This window comes from Gasterosteus aculeatus, chromosome 10, assembly GCF_964276395.1.
Source record: "Gasterosteus aculeatus chromosome 10, fGasAcu3.hap1.1, whole genome shotgun sequence".
In the NCBI taxonomy this organism is placed as follows: Eukaryota; Metazoa; Chordata; class Actinopteri; order Perciformes; family Gasterosteidae; genus Gasterosteus; species Gasterosteus aculeatus.
In genome coordinates this window covers 8842703-8865222 of record NC_135697.1, presented here as the reverse complement: position 1 = coordinate 8865222, position 22520 = coordinate 8842703, and the positions used below count along the sequence as shown (strand labels likewise).

The 22520-nt window shown below is 41.6% G+C and overlaps 1 protein-coding gene across 1 annotated transcript in view; it reads right to left on the bottom strand.

The window, feature by feature from the left end:
- Positions 1-10561: 10561 nt before the first annotated feature.
- LOC120826564 (brevican core protein) overlaps positions 10562-22520 on the bottom strand; it is an 18844-nt gene continuing 6885 nt past the window's right edge. The window contains exons 4-16 of the mRNA XM_040188970.2: positions 20979-21058; positions 20462-20821; positions 20059-20233; positions 19719-19846; positions 19286-19579; positions 18378-19127; positions 16016-18058; positions 13460-13567; positions 13179-13337; positions 13013-13095; positions 12311-12455; positions 11996-12178; positions 10562-11342 (exon numbers count right to left, since the gene is read on the bottom strand). Of these exons, the coding sequence (XP_040044904.2) occupies positions 11221-11342; positions 11996-12178; positions 12311-12455; positions 13013-13095; positions 13179-13337; positions 13460-13567; positions 16016-18058; positions 18378-19127; positions 19286-19579; positions 19719-19846; positions 20059-20233; positions 20462-20821; positions 20979-21058 (4630 nt within the window). The 3' untranslated portion in view covers positions 10562-11220. The remainder of the gene's footprint in view (positions 11343-11995; positions 12179-12310; positions 12456-13012; positions 13096-13178; positions 13338-13459; positions 13568-16015; positions 18059-18377; positions 19128-19285; positions 19580-19718; positions 19847-20058; positions 20234-20461; positions 20822-20978; positions 21059-22520) is intronic.

Here is a 22520-nt window from a genome sequence, read left to right as displayed (position 1 = left end):
ACACTCATTATTAAAAACGCACCGGCTGTGAACAGAGAACCAAATGTTCATGCGAACACTAAACACAATCACTGATCAATGTTTACACGCGCTGTACACTCACGCAGTCACATCTGGATGGTGTGTTGCGTCTGGGACAGCGTGGCACAGCTGCTCTGAAGGAGACGCAGGCCAGTGGATCGAGCTGCTGCCGCGCTGCATCAAGCAGCTGGAAACATCTGGAGAGGCAAGCTGATGGCTGAACTCACGAGTGCTCAAGTTCTTGATTATATTGGTCTCTTTTGAGCTTTTGTTAAAGCAATCTCCTTCTACTCACTGTATGGACAGAAAGAGAACGGGAATAGAGGTTACTTTCCCAGGTGTTGTCCAGTTATTTTGAAGTTAAGTGATTGTTGAGATGAGTCCTCCGTACGTACAGTATAATTGCGATGTGTCCAATCTTTTGACTGGTACTGTACCTATTATCAGCCACGCCATGATGTTTTCTTAAGTAGTTTTGTGGCCTAAACGTATTTGCAGCCAACGGCACAAAAAAAGACATTCATTATCATGACACGCAGAATGTCCTTGAAATATACATACAGCCATTCACGAACCTTCGCAGGAGATCATTTGCTGTAAATGCTGAAGCCTCATGCAATAATCTGTTATGTCACCCAAAAAATCAAAACACCTATACACTTCTGCGACTTAAAGACCATTTTCAATCATTTTCTACGCACTGACACAAACTCTGACTCTACTCTTAGTTTAATTTAGTATCAGCTGTTCTTAAGTGTTAAAAGAGTATGTATGCTAAACTAATCTCCTGTACCCTGAATAAATAAACGGTTAAACTGATGAATGCGAACACGTTGCAAGAAACAGCATGTGGAAAATTTTGATTTGGAAGCTTTTTGTCCAGCAGTGTATTAAATTGGGTAAATTCTTGTAAATAAAAGTCACACTGTAGATCTTTCAAACGTGGTCATTTCTTTTGTTTTACAAAAAACAAAAAAAAAGATCCTGCCTGAATGTGAGAAGGGCCACATGACAGGTGGGCCCTCTGCTGCAGTCAGCGCCGCAGACCGGCCTCCAGACGGCAGGAAAGTTACGGGAACCGTCCGATTATAATGGAATCAATGGCAAAACAAAAGCTCACGTCTGGGAGGAAAATCGTGGGAAGTGCCGCCGAGGGCCTGATTAGCATTCTGCATTGCGAGTCCCAGTGGGCCGTCTCCCCGAGCCCCCCAACCCAGGAGTGAAGAATGGCTGCGAGGGAGGGCATGGGGCAGAAATGGAAGAGAGGTTGCAGAGGGCCAGACGGGGGATGCGGAAAGTCAAGGAAGACAGCTTAACAAAGACAAGCATGGGGGGCGGAGGGGGGGTATTTCAGGGGAGGCGCGAGAGGAGGCTCGAGGCCGCCACCGTGAAATCAGGCGGTGTGAAGGAACTGAGTTCAAGTTCAACGGCAAATCCTCGTCTGCGTGATGAGGGGATGAATACAAAATGCGTGTGAAAGGATCCTGTGGTGAAACCCACAGAAGACTCCCCGGGGAGGAAACCGATCTGAGTGGTCACTTCAGATGATCGTCTCATGTCCTCATTCCTCAAATCCCTCAAAAGGGCAAATTTCATTCACAACTTTATTGGGATGCAGCATATTCAGAGTTACAGGACTTTCTGTATTTTTTTTGTAGAAAAAAAACCCGTGAACATAAATGGTAATTTTCTGACCAGCGTTATGGTAATTTATACCAATCAATTGATTTTTCATCTCTAAGCACAAGTTCATTAGATATTGAAGTAATACTCATGCCGTTTCATGACATTTGTGGAGATGTAATCTGTTATGTAATTTCGATGGGAATTGGAACTGCACCTCACATGTTTGATACAAACCAAAATACCGGTATAACTTGTACACATTGTACATCTGTCAAAGTAACCGCTTTCTTCAGTTTTACGATACAGTATAATTAGGCGTAAATGGATGATAATAGATTCCTGTTTAATTTAGGCAAATCAAATCACATAATGAGAAACACAAAGAGCTAAGTCACAACAGTGCTTCTTTATTTCTAAAAAATGGTAAATAAATTCAGAATTTTGACTTTTCGACTTATTTGTGAAAAGTAAAAAAGACTAAGAAAAGACTGAATAATCTTCTCTTATTAAGTATGATTTAAATGATAACTTTGCCAAAGTTAATGTACAGATGTTTATGTCTGAACCATATTTATTGTTTAAATACCTTTATCGAAAGGTGCCAACTGACAGAAGGTTTATGGTTTGACAGAGAAATAAAAAGAGCACCAGGCAGACAGCATGAGCTGTTCTTTGCATTAATCCTCATAATGCTGAGAACATGTTTATATTAAGGTAGAAAAACAAAGCTCTTACACCCCTCATTGATTAACAATCCTCCACATGTTAAAGGTTAAAAATGAGTTTGCCATGAAGAGATCTGACCTCGGGGCAGTCGGACAATGGTCACTTCCGCCTTAATTCACCACCTCGCCACCACGCATACAATTGACCTTTTGAATTAGAATGCGTGTGTTTCGCTCTGTGTGACTCTCTTTGATGGCCTTTAAAAATCCAAAGTTGCTTGACCTTTGATCCCTCTGATTGCCGTGGTGTGTCCTCGCAGGCCGCAGTGGTTTCTCATAAAAACACCTGTAGCATCATGCTAGTTAATCTTTACAGAGACGCAGCCTATTGATCTCATACCATTAATTCTTGCTAAAACTGGACAGTTAGTTTTGGATGAAGTACTTATTAAAGTGCCAATATCAGCATGTAGAAATACTCCACCACAAGAAAAAGTCAGTATTAACAAAACATACATACATTATACAAGACATTATTAGAGGTGAAGCTAACGGGTCGTGGGATGATTCGTGGGGTTTACAAAAACCTGGCTGCTGGATTTTTGTCTCAGTTTTTTGTGAAGTATTACATTATTTGTACATCAATCAGCTAAATGAAAGTTAAAACCACTAGATTAATAAACAATGCATTAACCATTTATAGGAATAACATACATTTTTAAGTCACTGTAGGAACAATAGAAATCAATGAAAGCAGTGGGGTAGAAAGATCTTTCTGTTGGAATTCTAGTGAAATACAAATTATCATGAAATGGCGTGTAAGAACAAGGGATGAGGGGGAGGGGGGGGGGGGTAAAGAGGTTGTTGACCTGCTGGTTGGTGGAGTTTAACCTCTTGACCTCCTTTTTGATGAGAGCTTTAAGGTCGTGACTCAGTCAGGAGGGGTGGAAGGGACAGACAGCAGGACTAAGTGTGTCGTCCAGACACACCGAGCCGTGGAAACACGTGTGAGCTGACACACACACACACACACACACACACACACACACACACACACACGCACACACACACACATGCCAAACTCAATGGCTAATTCCTACAAAACGTGCAAAATAGTGCAGAGAACTTTAAAAAAAGAACCTCTTGACTTTATCCTTTTTGTCACAGTATCACATATTGTATTGCTCATAAATGTGTGACAAATATTGTGCATGGGAATTCCCAGTTGAACCTCTTCACACAAATGAACATTGTCCGATATTTTCCACCTCTGTCTAAAAGTCAACCACTTGCTAGTTTCCCACAAAAACAGTCCAGTGGGTGCCATTGAACATGTTGTGAATTATCCCTCGACTCTTCCACGCCGTTGACAGTGGGGCGTCGAGCTTGAAGGGAAAACAATATCTTATAGATTGCTGTATAAAACCAACCCGTCCAGACGAAGCCACAGGCACAAAACATGGCTGGGAGTCGGCCGTGAGTATGTCATGGCATGCTGGAGGGTCTGACTACTTAATTAGACATATAAAAAGCCCGGGTCAGATGGAGCAGACAGGCGAAGAAAGGCAGGCGAGATGAGGCCCTTCAACCTGTCTGCGTCACTGTGGGTGTGTGTGAGAAAGTGTCGTTTGCATGTCTGAGTCTCGGCTGTGCAGGTCTGTGTTTAGAAACGTCTGGCACATGTGGCTGAGAGTGTTTAGAAAAGTGTAATAATTTTCTCTCCCCAGCTGAAGAAACCCGCCAAAACAGATGAACACAATCGACTAATTCCGTGAAAGTGATCACGTTGTTTCTCCCTTCGTATTGTTCAAATTGACAACCAGCATATACATGCATACAATACGAAAACAGTGACGAGGGGTCGTTAGCACACGTTGTTTTGACGCACAAGCCAAAAAATTCCTCCTGAGAGCCTGAACCTAAAGTGGAAACCTTTTGGATTTGTGAAAATTCTTCCACTCTTTCCTTAAACAACTGAATTAGACCACATTATGTTGAACCAACATTATTATTAAGCAAAAATAACCCACGGGGTGACTTTGTCATTTAAGCATTTACCAGCAAGGTACAACAAGCTTGGTTCAAATGGATCTCGGTTTTATTAGTTGTCATATCTTTTCTCTCATTTTAACACAGCGCCCTCTGCAGGTTACCAAACATGACTTGACTTTACAGAAATAAGGGTTCTTTCTGCTCTTAATCTGCACTGTGTATGCATGTCTGTCTCCGCTCGCGCTTGTCTGGCCTCTGAAAAGTTTAAACTATGTGAAGTATATAAGACCATGAAGAATGCGTCTCAATAAGTCATTGCTGGTCAAAACAAGACCGAACCACTTATAATAATCACTTCTTCTTACTTGCTCATTGTTGCCTCTGAGCAGACAGGGCCCGGTCGATCTGAACTGGAGTCTGTGGGTGAGAGGCGACTGGGAACCCGCCATCGCAGCTGCAGCTATTTGTTGTCTGCTAGACACAGAGAGGAGGTCGGAGGTCAAATAAGTTCACAGGAACGGTGGGCTTTCACATGCTAATGCCTCGCCGCGCGGCACAAGAAGCAACACTGAGGAGAGACTATTTGTGTCACAATCTCACATTTAATGGACATCTCTACTTAACTGAAGGACTTTGGGTTTCCCAATAAATCAATTTGGGGACGTCTTTCAAAATGACAGGAAAATATGGGAATTAGCAACCGTCAATGAGATGGAAGAGAAAGTGATGATGAACCAAATGTCAGCAGAAGCTTTGGGTCATATTTGACTTTGTTAAATGTGTTTTTGAAATAAATATTTTATTTAACCAATGAATGCATTGCATTTTATGCAGAAGTGTAAAGAAAACCATGTTTGTATTTAAAAACCTTGCACTTGTTTATTTTCATTCAGTGCTATTTCCACTATACATTTGTGATGTATCCTTATATAATACATATAATTACTGTACATCCATAAAGTCAATCAAACTTTCTTGACTCTTGGGTCCAGATAATACAAAATAATAAATAGATTGAAACTGACACGAGACGTAGTAGTACAGTGGCGGTTTAGGGAGGGTTAGTGTTTGACGTGATGTCATCCCGACATGGATGACTACTCAGTGTCGAGGAACAGCTGTAGGAACAACACAGCCTCAAAGAGCACTGAACGATAATCCTCCAGGAGTTCTGCCCACATTCCCATCACACTGACAGAAACCGAGGCAGGAAATTTAAAAGGAGGTAATTCTCATGCCGTCTTACAGTTGGAACAGCTCCGGTTCAGAGCACCCCCAGCTGGAGCTTTGCAGCGCATCAGGGGCGGAGGGTCCGACATCGAGACGTTGAACCCGTCTCCAAATCAACTCCTGACACCAAATGGCAGTAAAATGTCACTACTAGGATTATGAGGTTTTCATATATATATATATATATTAAAAGAAATGCTGTAGTTCATGGCAGAGTAATTCTACTTGGTTTTCTGCTTTAATAGAAAATTCGTAATCCAAGTAAAGACCTTCAATAGTATCTGAAACAGTAACAATAACAAAAATATTAAGGACTTGAGCTTAACTCCTAACATTTCAAGCAAGAGTTTACCGACCTGCAACCTGCAGTCAGGTGAAGCTGAGGGGTGATGAAAACATTTTAAGAGATGTAGAAGAACCTTGTTTCCTAATATTATATAAGAAAACCCTCATTGTCCACATTGCTTTCAGCCCATTAACACATCCAAATGTTCACTGCTTATTGTCTCAACACACACATGTGGAACTCATGACATGAGAACATACATGGCCGATTCTTTGCAATATGCATTATTTTTTGTTTTAATGGTCCAAGTGGTTCACTGATCTCATTGGTTTTTGATCACCTGCTCCTGAATGAGTACACTCCCACAGACAGTTTCCCATGCAGGCTGCGTCCTCCATATTGCCTCTCCGTGGGTTCAAATTATAACCTATTTGTCTCTCTGTTTTCACACGGCCGCCTGTCGATCAGTCCTCCCACCCCCCAGTGCAAATTGCTGCAGTGTGAAAACAGCCACTCCCCGTGCCCTGTGGGTCTAATTGGCTCGGATTAAAGAACCCATTATATCAGTGGAGCTGATCTGAAAGCTGAGCTGCCGCGCTGCAGGCAGCCCACACTTTCTGTCACGCTGAGAAACCGATACAGCTGCTGCAGCTTCCACATGCACTCACTTTTTAAACACAGCACTCCCAATTGTATAAACAGTGTGCGTATGAAATGGATACGAGGATCTGTACTCTTCATCACAACAACATGAGGTATTTGGTGTTGTGAGATGGTTTTATGGTTCCATAAAGTGACGAGAATGAAATGTTTCCTTCCCTCAGCTGATATATAATGATGAGATTTTCCATGTGTACAGTATCATTATAGCTGTCTAGAGCAGCTATTACAGGATACTACAGACTGAACCTGATTCAAGAAATAATGTAATTTAAAAAACAACAAAAAACTGTGCAAAAGGTAGAAGGGGAGCAGAAGTACGTATATTAATGATTTACAATATCTGATATTACAAATGATGAAGGAGAAAACGCAGCAAAATAAACTGCATATCGTGTTTGCTCTCTTTTCTAATTACAGTTTTTGTGGAGAAGCTGGTGAACAGTAGAATAACTTATTCCACCATTAAATCACTGGGTTAAATATTTTAAAGTAAACAACACGCGTTTTCTCAAAATCCACTCCTCCTGCGTCTGTGTAGAATCCCTAAAGCCGCACAAACAACCAGCCAGCGTATACCTGCATGTCGCATGTAGTAAGACCAGGAAGGAAGTCGGGACCCCAAAACCACGAAACACTTTGTGTTTTGTCTTAATCACAAGTGAGGGAGAAGCATCAAAGGTTGTTTGTGTCCCAGTGAGCGTTGGCGGTGGGGTGAAGGGTTGTGGGTAAAGCTCACTGTCGAGGTTCCCAGCCAACTTGGCACGCCTTTGCAACGTCCCCTCACCCCGCTGTCTCTCTTCATTGTGCGGTCTAACACATCTCGTGAAGGGTTGCACTGTATTCCAATTATAACATACAGTATGTTCATTCAAACATCTTTGTCCGGTTCCTGTATAGAAATCTCTCGATATCGGGGCACGGTGACCTTAGATGGAACCGTGTGCAAGAAACTAACAAGTTTTTGTTTTTCAGTTGATAAAAGGTCTTTTATGAAAAAGTTTGTTTTAGGCGGGAAAACACACTTCATTTAAATAAACATAGACGGACGTTTTCAAGAAAATTGAAATTAAACATTGGGATGACATTTCAAGTTAAAATGCAAATTTTCTCAACTCGGTGCCATTTTTCTGTTAAAAAAACCCATGAACGGACACCAAAGTATAATCAATAAAAGTGTCTGACTGTATATATATATATATATATATATACATACATGTATGACTAAATATATCAGTATAGGTAAGACATTTTAAAACCAACCCATTAAATCAAACAAAATCATTAATTAAATACTCCATAATGACAAAATTCAATGGTGATGCTGGTCTAACAACATAATCATTGCTCCCTCCTTTTCATTTCCTGCACCTCACTCCTCACCCTGCAGTTCACACCACCGGTCATTTCAGGGTGTCAAGGGCCTCACACTTGGGGTCTTGAGAGGTGGGCCCTCAATTAGTGAGCCACGCGTCTTTTGGAAGAAAGAGGAACTCCGTGAGGAGTCCTTAACGACTGGCCTCTGTTCATTCTGCTCTGACCCCGTGACCTCTGGGTCACAGGCCACAATACACTCCCATCTGGGGCTGTGTTATCGGCTCTATGACTAAGAGAACGGACAGCAACCCTCTGCATTCAGCCTGAGCTGCGTGACGCTATTGAAGGCCTGAGAACGGGGGGTGCGGCTCCAACACCTCTGTGAGCATCCGCCCAGCTTCATGAATTCACCTTTACCCTCTGATCAGGTTCAAAATGTGGATCAGTCTTTTTTAATTGCACTGGACCCGAAGGAAGAAAGGTTGCACACATATACTGCACACCAGGGTGCCTGGAGCATCTATAATCCTGTATTTTTGGCCAATGACCAGCACTAATGGGGGTCCATTTTAGGGGAGAAGCCTTGCTTAATGGCACATTGCTGGGAATGTGCCATTAAGCCATCATGTGAAACCGCTCTCATGTTTTGGAATTCTGCACTACGGCAAGTGCACAAACACCATTTTAACGATGGGAAGGCTTTTGGCCGGTCTAAAGCTGATCCTGATCCTATTAGATGATTACAATATTACACCAAAGCAGTGATGGAAGAAAACCCAGGATATTTCCTACAGAACTGCCCTCATTCAATTCTGAGAAACTCAAACATTTTCCATTTTCAGCTACTTTTACTTCGCCACAATAGTTTAATGACTTAAACTATAGCTGATTTATTGATTTTCTTTATGTATTATTCATCTGGAAATAATTTATTCTGATGTTGAAATTTCTGCATAATTAGTACTTTTTTTGTTCCAACTACTAGGTAAATACATTAAAGACTTCTTCACCACTGCACCAGGCGTAATAATACAATCTCGCTCAGTTTGAGACAAGAAATATATCTCCAAAGCCCTTGCAATCACGAATATTACAAATACTGAAATCTACAATCAAATGGAGCAATGTATGTTGCTCATCTTTGTGTTACCCGACAGATTATTCTCATGCACCCCCCAATTATCTCATTGATTTCCTCCGCTGACCAAAAAACAACCCCTATATTTAATAAATGGAGTTTAGAACTATTCAGAAAGGAAGTTGGGAAATATGTAGAGCAAAGGGTTGGCATTTGTACTAACCTGATTGTGTCCCTTAATAATACATAATGCACAAGAATAATAATGCTAGTATAGTACTGAAGAAACAGAGGTGGCGAACATGTATCCGCCACACACTTCTCAGTAACACCTTCATATGTTTCTTCTCTTAACCTGTCAGTGATCGAAATGTTCAGTCAGGGCTCAGATTCTAAAACAAACAAACTGTTCCCTGACGTTTTGCCATCAGTTTCCTGCAGATGCAACAAATCGTGGACAGCGGAGGCCACCTGGTGGCAGAATGACCGTTTCTTCAGCTTTCACATGCACGAGCACTGCAAGGTTAATTTGACGGGACCCTAAACTTTTCATTTAAACAGAGTTAAAATAATGCAAGGTACTTATATACGGTCATTTTGACATTGTTTGGGCCACAAAAAGTGATTTTTCCCCAATTTCTGGTCTGGGTGACAGAACTGTGACGAATCTTTTCTGCTGCTTACGGCTCACACGTGCTCACGTTCACGTTGATCACCTGACACATTTTTGTTATTGTTGTTCCTTGATGCTCAGACATTTAAAATCCTCATCAGAATCAAAATATTCATTAAAATGACAACTACACGTATTATTTACCAAATTAGGGTAATAGTTTTTCAGTTTTTCAAATTTTAATGCAGTTACAGAATGATCACAAAGGTTTTTTTTTTACCTTTGTTTGTTCCCTGTTTGGAGTTGCTGATACATAATACAACTGATGCTGAGTTGCTGATTGTATAATACAACATGACTGAGTAGTTTATAGAAATTGTATCATCTGAAAAGCATAAATAAATAAATTAGTGACATTAAGAATTACTATGATGGTTTAAAATAGTTCGGAAAAAAACTGTTAGAAGTCCATCTCCTCCATTCAAAACTAAAATGCAAAACAAAAATGAGTATTAACGGCAAAAGTAGACATACTCATTACACCCCACTCAAAGAGTGACATTGAGTAAATGCATTGTTCTTCATTAGTGTTTAAGCAGAATCAATTGTTATCAAGCGAACAAATGCATGTACTATTGGGTTCTTCTAAAACAATGCATACTGTATAAACTAACCATATGTTTGACATAATGTGGATAATCTTAATCGAAAAGCAATAACTAATGCTGTCAGATAAATGCAATAATTGCAAATGAAAAGTTGTGTAGATTAAAAATGTAAAGTCACGTATAAATAACGAAGTATAAGCTTCCTTTAATCTTTACTACAGTATATGAGTAAGTTGCGCCAGGGGCAGAATCTAGTTCATATATGAATTGTATTGCATATAAGACCGTAAACACTTCTGATAGAATTTCACCAAAATCCTCATTAGGTGCCACATTAACTCTTACAGAGTTAGATACAACAGACTCCTTCTATTAGTAAAGAAATGTATATAAAGTATATCCTATTTTCTTAGTTATGAGAGTGTCGGATGACTATGAAAGGAAGCTCGCACACAGTACAATGGGTAAAATATGAGAAGGATTTATTCTTTTCTCTGTTCTACAAAACTTTATTACAACATAAAGCTGATGAACAAAACTGTGTCTGCTGGAAATAAAAGGTTTGTCTGAGGAGAACGCGGGCAGCAGTAATCCCAGGTGTGAAAGTGAATAAATTCACTTTCACACCTGGGATTACTGCACAGTATGTACAGTACTTGAATACTGTATAATCAACTTTGTGCTTTGAAAATATTAGATTCTCAGAGAAAGCAGGAGAAACATCTCTGTTGGGAGAATAAAGTTCCTAATGAAGCATAGCACCATGTTTGTAAAAAGATTCCATAACAAACAACGTGAACCGGAGAATTGGAGCCGACCGTCATTTGAAGATTTACTGTACTTTGTCTTTATACTTTGAACTATTTCAAACTCTATGGCATTACATTAAACCACGGTACAGTAGACAATATTCTAAAAGTAGGAATGTTTACCTCCATCAAAAGAAAAGGTGCCGCGGGCTTCTTTGTGAGAGGAAGCTTCAGTTTGTATCTACATGAGTCTGCAGTTCATATTGTCCCCTTTTTAAGCGCTCATTGGTAAAAGCATTTGATTCCTCGCTCCTTGTCACGTTAAAAAAATGAATTTAAGAGGAAAGACCAGTAAGGAAAGCATTGCATGGACATTTAAAACTTGATTTCCCAGTACTGGAGCGTCTCTGTAGTGGGATCGAACTCATCTTCGACGGCTGCAGAGTTGTCGTTGGTCTCTGACGTCACTTCAGAGTGTTGGTTTGGGCCACCGTCCTCTGAAAGATAATTTATGAAGGCTGATCAGGAATTGTTGTCCAATTATTATTATTTTCAACATAATAAACCGGCACTTGTTAAGTCCTGATACAGATACCTGCTCTTTGGGTATCAGCTGTGTGTACTCTGCCCCGAGCCTATTTATTCCTCCTGAAGATGGAGATCTTGAGAAGCGGCTCCCACATACAGATTTATATATTTTCCTAATACATACAGCAGGATTTACTTAGACAGCATTATTTTAGCTGTGTGTGAATTCGCATTTCAAGAAGTCTAGTATGGGATCCTTTGTTCAGTAAAATGAAGGACGTCCTTCTAGATCCACCGCAGTGCTCATGTGCATGGCGAGGAAGGAAAATGTCACAAAAACAAGTGCGGCTCGCTGATTTGAACTGTTTTTGATCAAAAGGAAAGCTCTGAGGTACACAGGAATATGATACTTAACGTTTGACGCACTGATATTTGATGTGAAAAATTTGTATACCACCAGAATTTTGTCAGATTATATGTATCAGCAGCGTCACAGTCACCGTGTAACTTCCTATCAGACTTATTGTACAGGAAGAGAACTCTACTGTAACAGCATCAGAATCTCAATACGTTTCCCAGAAATAGTTTAACCTGTCAGGGTTACGATAATCATTCGTCTTACCAGGGATGCACAGAACCTGGGGCCTCTCCCACCTGCCTCCAGACAGACACCTGATCAGAGGAGTTAGTCTCTGCTGGAAACCCTGGGCGCAGTGATAGCGCACAACTGCGTTGGTCTCGTATCTCTGTCGGCCTTTTCCAAAGATTGAGGCGTTTCGGACTCTGGGTGGTGGACCGCAGGAGGCTGTTGGAAGAGTTGAGGCAGGTTGGGTCCTCGTTAGGGCTGATGTATGATGCTGTAACAGCCCAAAACATCCTCAAGAGGGAGCCAAAACCATTAAAGAGGAGCTCTAACTGTCTGATTGGTATTACTCACAGGTTCCTTTCTTGCAGGTATAAGCAAGGTGGTAGTTGCAGGGAACATCACTCCATCGGCCTTCATCGTGCCACACCATCACCACGCAGTCTTCACCAGACAGGAAATAGCTGTCTGGCTGCCCTATGTACCAGTTCTCATACAGCTGTGAGCATGAAAACAATGAAACGTTGGATATACAAGAGTAATAATAATAAATGATAGTAATCAGAAGATGGAGAAGTAAATTCACAATTATAAAATGGTTTATAAAATGGTTCTTCGCAGTTATTTCCTTATTTTCTATGAAGAAAATTACACATAATCTTAGAATAACACTTTTTTGGCATTAAACCATCAGTCGGCCTTCACTGTTTTCCCGAATCTTAAAATTGAAGAGAAAGTGAGATACAAGGGTTGTATCAAGATGGCACACAAATAATGGAAAAAAAGGAAAATTGTAACATACAGACAATATAAGTATCTATTGAAAATAGCTTCTACTACGCTTCCTTAAAGACATAGCTCAACACTTTTGGAAATTCTTAGTTGTGTACGTAGTTTTACTTGAGGTGTTAAATAAATATGGAAACTCCTTTTAACATTTTTGATTTCATTTAAATATTAAACCTGTTTTGGACAGCAAATTGTTCGGTCCTCACACATACGAGTGGAATTATTTGTTTTAGGTCAGTCACACCGGTGGGTTCTCATACTGCTCACCATCACGTTGCCATCAGACCAGCGGAAATCACCCTCGATGGTTTTATCATTCAAACCGGTCCACTGGTATTCTTTGTAATTGTCTTGGGAGGAAAACGAACCAGTTATATTGAGCCCTCAAAACACAGTTGCATAGGACAAAGCAGTGTCTTGGACATGAACATACTGTTGATGTAACTCTGCTCCTCAGGGGTGATGATGGACACAAGATGAGCTCCCAGCATGCGGCAGTGCTGCTCTGCCACCTCCCAGCTCAGGCGCCTGCTGAAGTGTTGGTAGCAGAAACCCTGGAACTTGTCCCAGCCGGGCTCACATCGCTCCAGGTCTGCAAACAGCACCGAGGAGGAGACAGAAGAGACAAGAAACCGTAACAGGTTGTACACCACGCAGTATTCAGGTCTTCAAACAACAGAAACAAGTTCCACAGCGGGAGAGCAGAGCGCTCACCGGTCTGACAGAAGTCTCCTGCATATGACGGCAAACAGAGACACTGAATCTGCCCGTTCTGGTCAGTGCAGGTGCCTCCATTGTGACAGGGGTCGATCACACAGGCATCTGCAACAAGAGAGACAACTTTAGGTTATTACACTGCAGAAAATACTCACAGTATTATTTAAGTATTCCATTACCTGTTATTGTGTTATTGTGTTAAAGTATAATTATCAGGATGAAAAAAGATGCATCAAAAGAGGAGCCAATCTAATGATACTTGTGTCACACTAAAGGCCATTAAAAGGATATGTTGAAGCACCGGGAGACAACTGCCAGCAGAGGACAAACATCTGTGTCACACAAGGTCAAAGTACTCAGGTCTTCTGTCTTCTTTAGTATCTCTCTGATACCTGTCGTCTTCTTTTTTCATGCTTGATTCACAAAATCACTTAATACAATCAATCAACACTTGTGTACGGTGTTGTTGGGTCTCTCCAGTGTTTTTTCACTCATCATCTACCCTGAAATTCCCATAGGCTGTTCCGTATTAACCTTTGTTTTACACTTTGCATTTGTGTGCTATAAAATGCTTGAACTGGACCGTTATTGTTTTCAAACCATGATACGGAAAAAAAATTGAATTGCAGATGAAGAGAATTTTGTCCGTTAATCAAGTTTTTTTGTCGATCCATTTGAATAAATCAAACAGTATATTTATTTTGTCTAACCTCTATACGGAGGATTAAACTTCACAGAGGAAATATCTCTCAGCTACAGACGCTTCCACAAGACAGTTGTTTCAAAAGAAGCCTTGTAGTATAAAGTCGAAGCAAAATACTGTTTGGAGTTTAAGTTTCTACATCTGTGAAGAAGGTAAAATAGAGATATTTGTGTCCAAACTGAAATCAAACATTTACAATTAGATTTGGATGATTTTCTTCCTTTGACAACCTATAAACAAGCTCAGTGGTGTCTGTAATTATATTGCACTCTTAAACCTTTTCATTGGGTCATTCTGTGTGTATGTGGAAGGTAATAACTGTTTTACACAGTCAAAAGAGAATCATGTGAATTCAAAGTAAAACCCTCAGTTTTGCAGAAAAATACACAACCGCGGTTAAGTATAACAACATTCAAACATTGCGCTGTGACTCAGTTGGCCTCTCTACCTTGATTCTTTTTGCACAGCAACAAGATCCTCTGTGAAACTCTAAGACCTCTCTGCTAAAATGTCTGCAAGATTTCTGGGTGTTAATTAATTTTCTCAAACATTACACAAAAATTAATGGCCCGTCGCTAATTTATGTGAGGCAAGTCATTTCAATTACTGGATAAATGATTGTCGGCTTTCCCACTGTCTTACCGTGCTGAGTCACCAGTCGCTCATTAACACAAATAGTCCAATATTTAATCACTAATTAAAAAACACACCCTTTTCTGTCCTTTGCCTGTTAATAAACTTATCTCCACTAGCTCTGCATGCCGTGTCCCAAATGTGAAAAGTGAAGGCTAACTTTGAGTCAAAACATTTGACTTAGTGAAAGAAAATGGACTTACCTTTACGTTCTTATTGTGCATAACTACGTTCTAAGACATTGGCTTAGACCCAATGCAACACTAGTAGGAACAAATAAAACGGTTTACAGTTGACTAAAACTTTTGAGAACCGATTTATCAACTGATGGTGAGACAAAAGAACACACATACTTTTTAGCATTCTTACACCACACGGTACAGTACGAATCCTGAAAAACTACACAATAAAACATGACTTCAGCAACATTTCTAAATGCTACCACTCAACAACAGAGAACATTTGTGCTTAAAAATCTAATAACCTTTGCTGTTTAAAATAGCAGTACACGTCTAAAAATCTGAGGAAAGATAAGTTTCAACACTTAATGTGCAGTCATGAATTAAATATAAGCCATTATTGCTGTTGCATTGATCAATGCTGTTGCAGTAAACATAATTGTTGTTACATTGCAGAGAAAAGTTTCTTACAGATTATTGCAAAAGCCTACTGCAAATAAGTGAGAACAAAGTAACTAGAAAGAGAATAATTTGCACGTGGTGCATTGATTTATTACTTGCAAATAAAATACTAATCAAGATACTGAGAAAAACGTTACTAATGCAATAACCAAAACCATCCCTCTTGCAGAAAATCACTGCAGAAGAAGTACTGAAACGCCCAGGAACATATCAGTATATTACAGTACTTCACAGAAGTCAATATCTGGAGGAGTAAGAAAACATCATGCACAACAAGAGAGGAGTGTTGACAACAGTCAAATGGGAGCTGTCCCAGTGTGAGTATCTCAAAGGGGAGATAACAGGGAGGGAAGTGAGGAGCTTTTAAAGGTGAAGCGGGAGGAGTCAGAAGGGTGAGTGGGCTTTCTGAGACAACAAGTGACACAAACGTAGGAAGTCATTGGAAAAAAGGAGGGGAGGTGTTTCACAGAAAATGGAGCAAAGGCAGGTTGAGGACAGATCAGGGATTTTAGTGCGTCATTGCGTCGAGCAGCAAGAGGAGGACGGTTAGGCTGATGAGAGTGACTTTAACATTACCTGAAGCTCTCCATGTACCGCCTACAGCTGCCCTCTCATTGGGCAAAATAAGAGTGGTGGGCGGCTGGGTGAGACTAAACTCAACATCCACCAGACCTTGATCCACTAGTGGTATGAACGTTGCCACCTTCCAGGGCTCAGCCGTCTTGTGGAACATGTTTGCTGTTGAAGTGGTGGGGCTCCAAGTGTGTCTGGACCAGTGTGTGGTGGACTTCCTGGTAGCAGCAGGGGGCTTTGTCCTCGAGGAAGACTCTGGAGCTGCTGTGGAGGTGATGGGGAAGTTCATTCTGCTGGACTCTTTATTCAGATCATTCAGAGACTCTTGGGGCCCTGTTGTGGTGGTCAGCGGAGCCCAGTTTGGTGTTTGGGACTCAATTGGAAAGACAGTAAAGTCCTCCTCAAAGATCAGGGCAACGTCAGATTCTTCTTCAAGATTTGGGGCAAAGCTGTCTTTTTCTTTTAGGGTTGGGGCAACACTCTCTTCTTCTTGAATGGTTGGGGCAGAGGTTTCTTCGTCCTTGAGGGATGGGGCAACCTTAGCTTCTTCTTCAAGGGTTGGGGTAGAGGTCTCCTCTTCCTTGAGGGATGGGGCAACATTAGCTTCTTCTTCAAGGGTTGGGGTAGAGGTCTCCTCTTCCTTGAGGGATGGGGCAACATTAGCTTCTTCTTCAAGGGTTGGGGTAGAGGTCTCCTCTTCCTTGAGGGATGGGGCAACATTAGCTTCTTCTTCAAGGGTTGAGGCAACACTAGCTTCGTCTCCATGAGTTGGAACAGTGTTGTTGTTTTCTTTAGCTTCTGTTTTAAGGGTTGGGGCAGAGCTCTCTTGTTCCTTGAGGGTTGGGGCAACATTAGCTTCTGCTTCAAGGGTTGGGGCAACAAAAGCTTCCTCTTCAAGGGTTGGGGCAACAAAGGCTTCTACTTTAAGGGTTGGGGCAGAGCTCTCTTGTTCCTTGAGGGTTGGGGCAACATTAGCTTCTGCTTCAAGGGTTGGGGCAACAAAAGCTTCCTCTTCAAGGGTTGGGGCAACAAAGGCTTCTACTTTAAGGGTTGGGGCAGAGCTCTCTCCTTCCTTGAGGGTTGTGGCAACAAAAGTTTCCTCGTCAAGGGTTGGGGCAAAACTAGGTACTTCTTCAAGGTTTGGGGCAACGTTAGCTTCTACATCAAGGGTTGGGGCAGAGCTCTCTCCTTCCTTGAGGGTTGGGGCAATAAAAGCTTCCTTTTCAAGGGTTGGGGCAAAACTAGGTTCTTCTTCAAGGTTTGGGGCAGAGCTCTCTCCTTCCTTGAGGGTTGGGGCAACACTAGCTTCTTCTCCAAGAGTTGGAACAGTGTTGTTGTTTTCTTCAAGGGTTTGGGAGACGTTAACTTCTTTTATAAGGCCTGCAGAAACGTCAGCTTCTTTTTCAGGGGTTGGAGAGGATTTAGCTTCTTCTTCAAGGGCAAAAGCAGGGGCCAAATAGATTTCCTCTTCAAGAGTTGGGGAAACTTTCATTTCTTCTTCAAGTGTAGCATTGACGTCCTCTTCATTGGTTGGAGCAAGTGTAATGTCTTCACCAAGGATCGCAGTAACTGTAGCAAGTTCATGTCCACTTGCCTCTTCATACCCAGTGGTCTTACTGTCTAAATACACTCTGTAACCTGATGTTTGATATCGTGCTTTGAAGGAATCAGTAGGCAACAGAGAGGCGTTCGACCCCTCTGGAGACTCAGTGGTAACTAAACTTACTGCAGAAACGAGGTTGTCTTCAGACATTGTAGGGTGTGGCTGTTTTTCTTTGCTTTCCAAAGTAACTGTGTCTTCAATTTCTAAGCTTGAACTTCCCTCCTGTGTAGAGATGGGGGACTCCCACAAGTGTGATGCCGTGGAGAAGATATCCAAGCCCACTGTGGTGGGATCAGGGGGAAGGGTCGATTCAGAGAATGCTGTTCGAGGCTCAATAGAAGCACTGCCAGCTGAACTAGAAGGTGATGCAGGAGCAGTGAAGCCGGAAGTAGAAGAATCTGATGCGTGGATTAAGCTGACTGCCTCCATCTCAAGGTCACGTTCTAGAAAAGAGCACAACCCATTTTTAGTGCGGTAAGTACTATTAAGGGAAGAGTTTGTTCATTTTGGGAAATACCCTTTTTTTTACCTGCCCAAAAAACGATGCCTGGCTGCCAGCCTGCTGTTTTTATGTTAAACTAATCTGTCCACTGATGAACCTCATGCTCACCAAAAATGAGATATAGGATAAGAAATGTTAATCTTCTCATCCACTTCTTAAGAGTATAAATAAGTGTATTTTCCAAAATGTTAAACGGTTCATCCAATATATGTATGCATGTTCTTCTGTAAGAAAAACTCAAATGTATATACAAAACAAACCTTGAGAAACATCTCCAGATCCATCCAGACGAGCCCACAATGAGGTTAGCTCCGTGACGGTAGATTTAGTCGTTTGTGGTGGCTGTGTAACAAGTTCTTCTTCTTTTGAGGCCTGAGTTGAGAGAAACACCTGCACCGGATTTTCTACTGTTTCCTCCTCCAGCTTCACCTCAACATTGGGGTCAAGGGTCATAGAGGTCACCTCCCAGAGACTCACCTCTTGAGTATGATTACCGTCTGGCTGATAATCGGCTTGCGATCGGTTAAAATCCACGTTGGTCTCTTGCATTTGGGGCAAATCCTCAGGCTCAGATTGGTGAAAGGTGAAGTTGGAGTGGGAATCTGTCTCATTGTAAACACTGGGCAGTGATGACACGTTATCTAGTGAATCGTAGGTCTCTGTGGTGCTGTAAGTGGTGTTCATCAGGGCTGTATGATGTGGGGAGCTATCTTCAGTAGGAGATGACGTTTCATTCATTGCATGGAGGAGTTCCAAGGTAGGTGTGGTGTTTATAAGGGACCTTGTTGTGTCTGATACAACTGTTGGGTGCATGTCTACCAGGTTTTCCTTTGAGGAGAAAAGGGGAAAGGATTCAAGCACCTGTTGAGCTTTGAGCTCCCCCTGTTCTACATGTTGGTTTATTTGCAGCTCTTGATCGGTTTCCATGAGAATAACAACATCTTGTCTAATGTCCTCCTGCCCTGTGGACCCATTGTCCATGGGAAAGTCGGTGGGACTACTTCTATTATCTGTAGAGAATAGATTAGTGATTCAAAACGGGATTAGAGAAATATACTTAATTCTTTGATCTGTCATCTGTTAAAGCTAAAATGAAACATACATTGTAAATACCTAACATTTACATGTATCTCTGTTTTTTGCATGCTTATCCAATTTCAATACTCACGTCTGAAACAATACACGTCATGAAGACTGGATGGATGTGGGAAGCCAGTTTGGTTGCTGAAGCGGTAGAGGGCTTTGACGCCCGGTTGAGGCCCTCCGCAGCGCTCTCTAGGAGCTATGATGGGGTAGCGCACGCTGCCATCGGACAGCCAGCCAGGACTGCAACGGTCCAGACCTTCACTCCACGCCAAGTAAAGCTGTGCTGTTGTAGCTAACTCTGCTCCAGCTGCTCTGCAGTAAGACTGCGCTTCATCGAATGACAACTGCTGCGGGACGGAGTCATGGAAGACCTCTCCTAAAAACACAAAATATTTGACATGTAGACATTACTTACACTGTTTAAATAAATACCGTCCGATCCATTCTAGACACTGAATTGGCCTAGAAATCTAGAATGTCTGATTTAGTCATAGAAATATGTATCTTAATTATACCGTCAGTTTCCTCGACATAACAGTAAACATCATAAAGATCCTCTTGATCCATTGTCCCATAGTTTCTGACGCCTGGTTGGCCATCCATGTCTCCATAACAACCTTCACGGGGCACTTGGATTGGGTACCTGCCAGAAGTCACGAAAACGTTACCCCTTAAACTTTGTAAACTGGGATTTAAATTCTAGATGAGATCCTGTATACTTTACATGTACACAAAGGATAATTCATGTTGAATTTTGGGTGAAAGTGAATGAAAGGCTTAGAATGTTTTTCATTAAACAAAGCAGCGCAGGCATCACGGCAAAGCACAGGTTTGAGCTGAGAGTCGATGAGATACCTGACAGACTGGTCTGCCAGCCAGCCTGCATCACACTGCTCGTAGCCATCGTAATAAGCCGCCAGCAGCTGGTCAGGAGTCGCAATTTGTGCCCCGATGGCCTCACAAGCACCCTGCGCGCGATGGAAGGAAAACGCGTAGCGACCCAGCGCATCCCTGTAGTGGAATACAACACCTAAACACACACAAATAAGCACACATCTCAATTCAAACTATACAAAATGCTCCTTTACCAATATTGTATTACCGGTAAATGTACAATGGGGACGATTATACAAATGTAATGAAACTGCTTTGTAATAAGAAGATTTCAATCAAAGCAGATCCCATTATCTCCATTACATGTTGTATCCCGTACACCTTATTATTCATCCCAATGGATCCATGTGTTTCACTTAGTTACCTTTGACCTTGAGCTGTACGAGGTCGCTGGCGTCCTCTAGGCCCTGCTGCACCTCACAGCGGTAGTGGCCCGAGTCACTGGAGCGCAGGTCCCCCAACCACAGCGACAAATCATCGGGGGAGGACGTGTAGTTGAGCCATGCGGCGCGGTCTCGGTAGGCCTCATTGACCTTCACTCTTTCACCCCGCGCCACCAGGATTTGTGTCTCCACACCATCGGACACCACGGTCCACTTGACCCGCGGTGCAACGGGGGAGGAAGAGGACCGGTAGACCAAGCATGGGATGGAGACGGAGCTGCCGAGCGGGGCGGAAACAGGACCCGAGTGCGGGATTTTCACCTGGAGCTGACGGACATCATCTGCAAAAACAAAAACAAAAAAAGATAGAAAGCGAGCAGAAAAGAGTGGCACGTTAGAATGGCGATCTTACTTTTAAATGCACCTTCTTGTTCTTTGCTTATAGCGCAATTTGCATAAACGCTAACAGTAAGAGGTAATGGGAAAATGCGGACATACCGAATGCTGATGAGGTTTGGGTGGGGAAGGCCAGAGTGAGGCGGCAGACCGCAATGAGAAGTGGAAGTATTTGGACATGTCTATCGAGATAAAGGGAAACACAGGATGATATTATTATCACAAGTATCATTTGACACACATAAAGATCAATAAAGTGTTGCTATTGTAAACGCAGCAAAAGAAGCGACTCAAATGTTATTTTCTCCTAACCAGTTTCCAATTTCACAAACATTTAACCTTTAATAGTCAGAGCAATTATATACTGGAAGTCATATTCTGTGTTGATTCACTCCACTGATCTCCCCAGAATGATGTATCCTAATGATAAAAGGTCACACGCTTCACATCTTTGTGCAATTTCTATCGCAGGAGCAACTAGTGTGGGTGTACTTCACACGTATTGATATGCAGGCAAGTGAAGTGACAGATTCAAGGTTGTAATTGTAATGCTGTTTAGTTATTGATAAAGTGTACCAATACAGACACATTACATGCAAGGATTAGCTTTGCCATAAAGCAGAGGGATTTGGTTGTCGTGATTATTTTAGGAGCGAAAATGATAGGCTCAACCCAAAATCTTCCTTAGGAGAAGATATAATTAAATCAAGTGTAGAGTCATACTAGCAGATGCATGAGATAAGTAGGTACAACACTGATTTGAGATAAATGCTAACACTCAGAGAAACATCTATGTCTGTAAAAAAATGTTATGGCAATCCATCGAATAGTTGTTGAGGTAAAACAGAGTTTGCCAGCATTCGTATTATCTTAAAAGGAGTTCTATATTTGACTTAACCTCTCGATCTGAGGTCAAACATGTTTTCTATTTTAGTATATTTGACAGGGATTATGTTCATTGATCAAAATTAAAAATAAGAAGAAATGCCCAAAATTAGTCTAACTTCTATGAATTTTTCTTGACGGACAGACGATATAAAGGCACCCTAAAAAATAGACTTAACTGACACATCTTGTGAAGTAATAACAAAAATACCTCTCAAGAGTAATGCCACAAAACAGTGAAGCCTCCAAAGTGAATCGGCAACTCTCATAAATCCTTCCCACAAAAACTGAAAACCATAACCTTCATTAAGGTTAGACTGTTTTATCCCGGCATAAATTAGAAAATAGCAACGGAGTTTGTTTATTATGTGAAGAAAATGACATATATGAACCTGTATGAAACACGTACAACAATATCTTGTATCTCAAAGCCCAACTACGAAGGATAAAAGAGCAAATTCTGTGGTTTTTAGAGGGAAGCCGGGAGCACAGGCTCCTGACCACAGGCTATTCATCACCTCCGGGAGCTAATGACACAGCGTTTCAGCCCAGCGGCATCCTGCCAGCGCTCCGTCACCGGCCGGGCCCTGTTATTAACCCAGCAGGCATGGCAGGGTACCCGGTTTCCTCACACAACCTCCTGAAGCTGCAAATGTTCATTCATTATTTAATAAAAGCTCTTTTAATTTCACTTTGATCAATTAACTAAAAGAAATTGTAAGAGGTATTTTCCAAATTTGAGACAAAAGACAACAACGT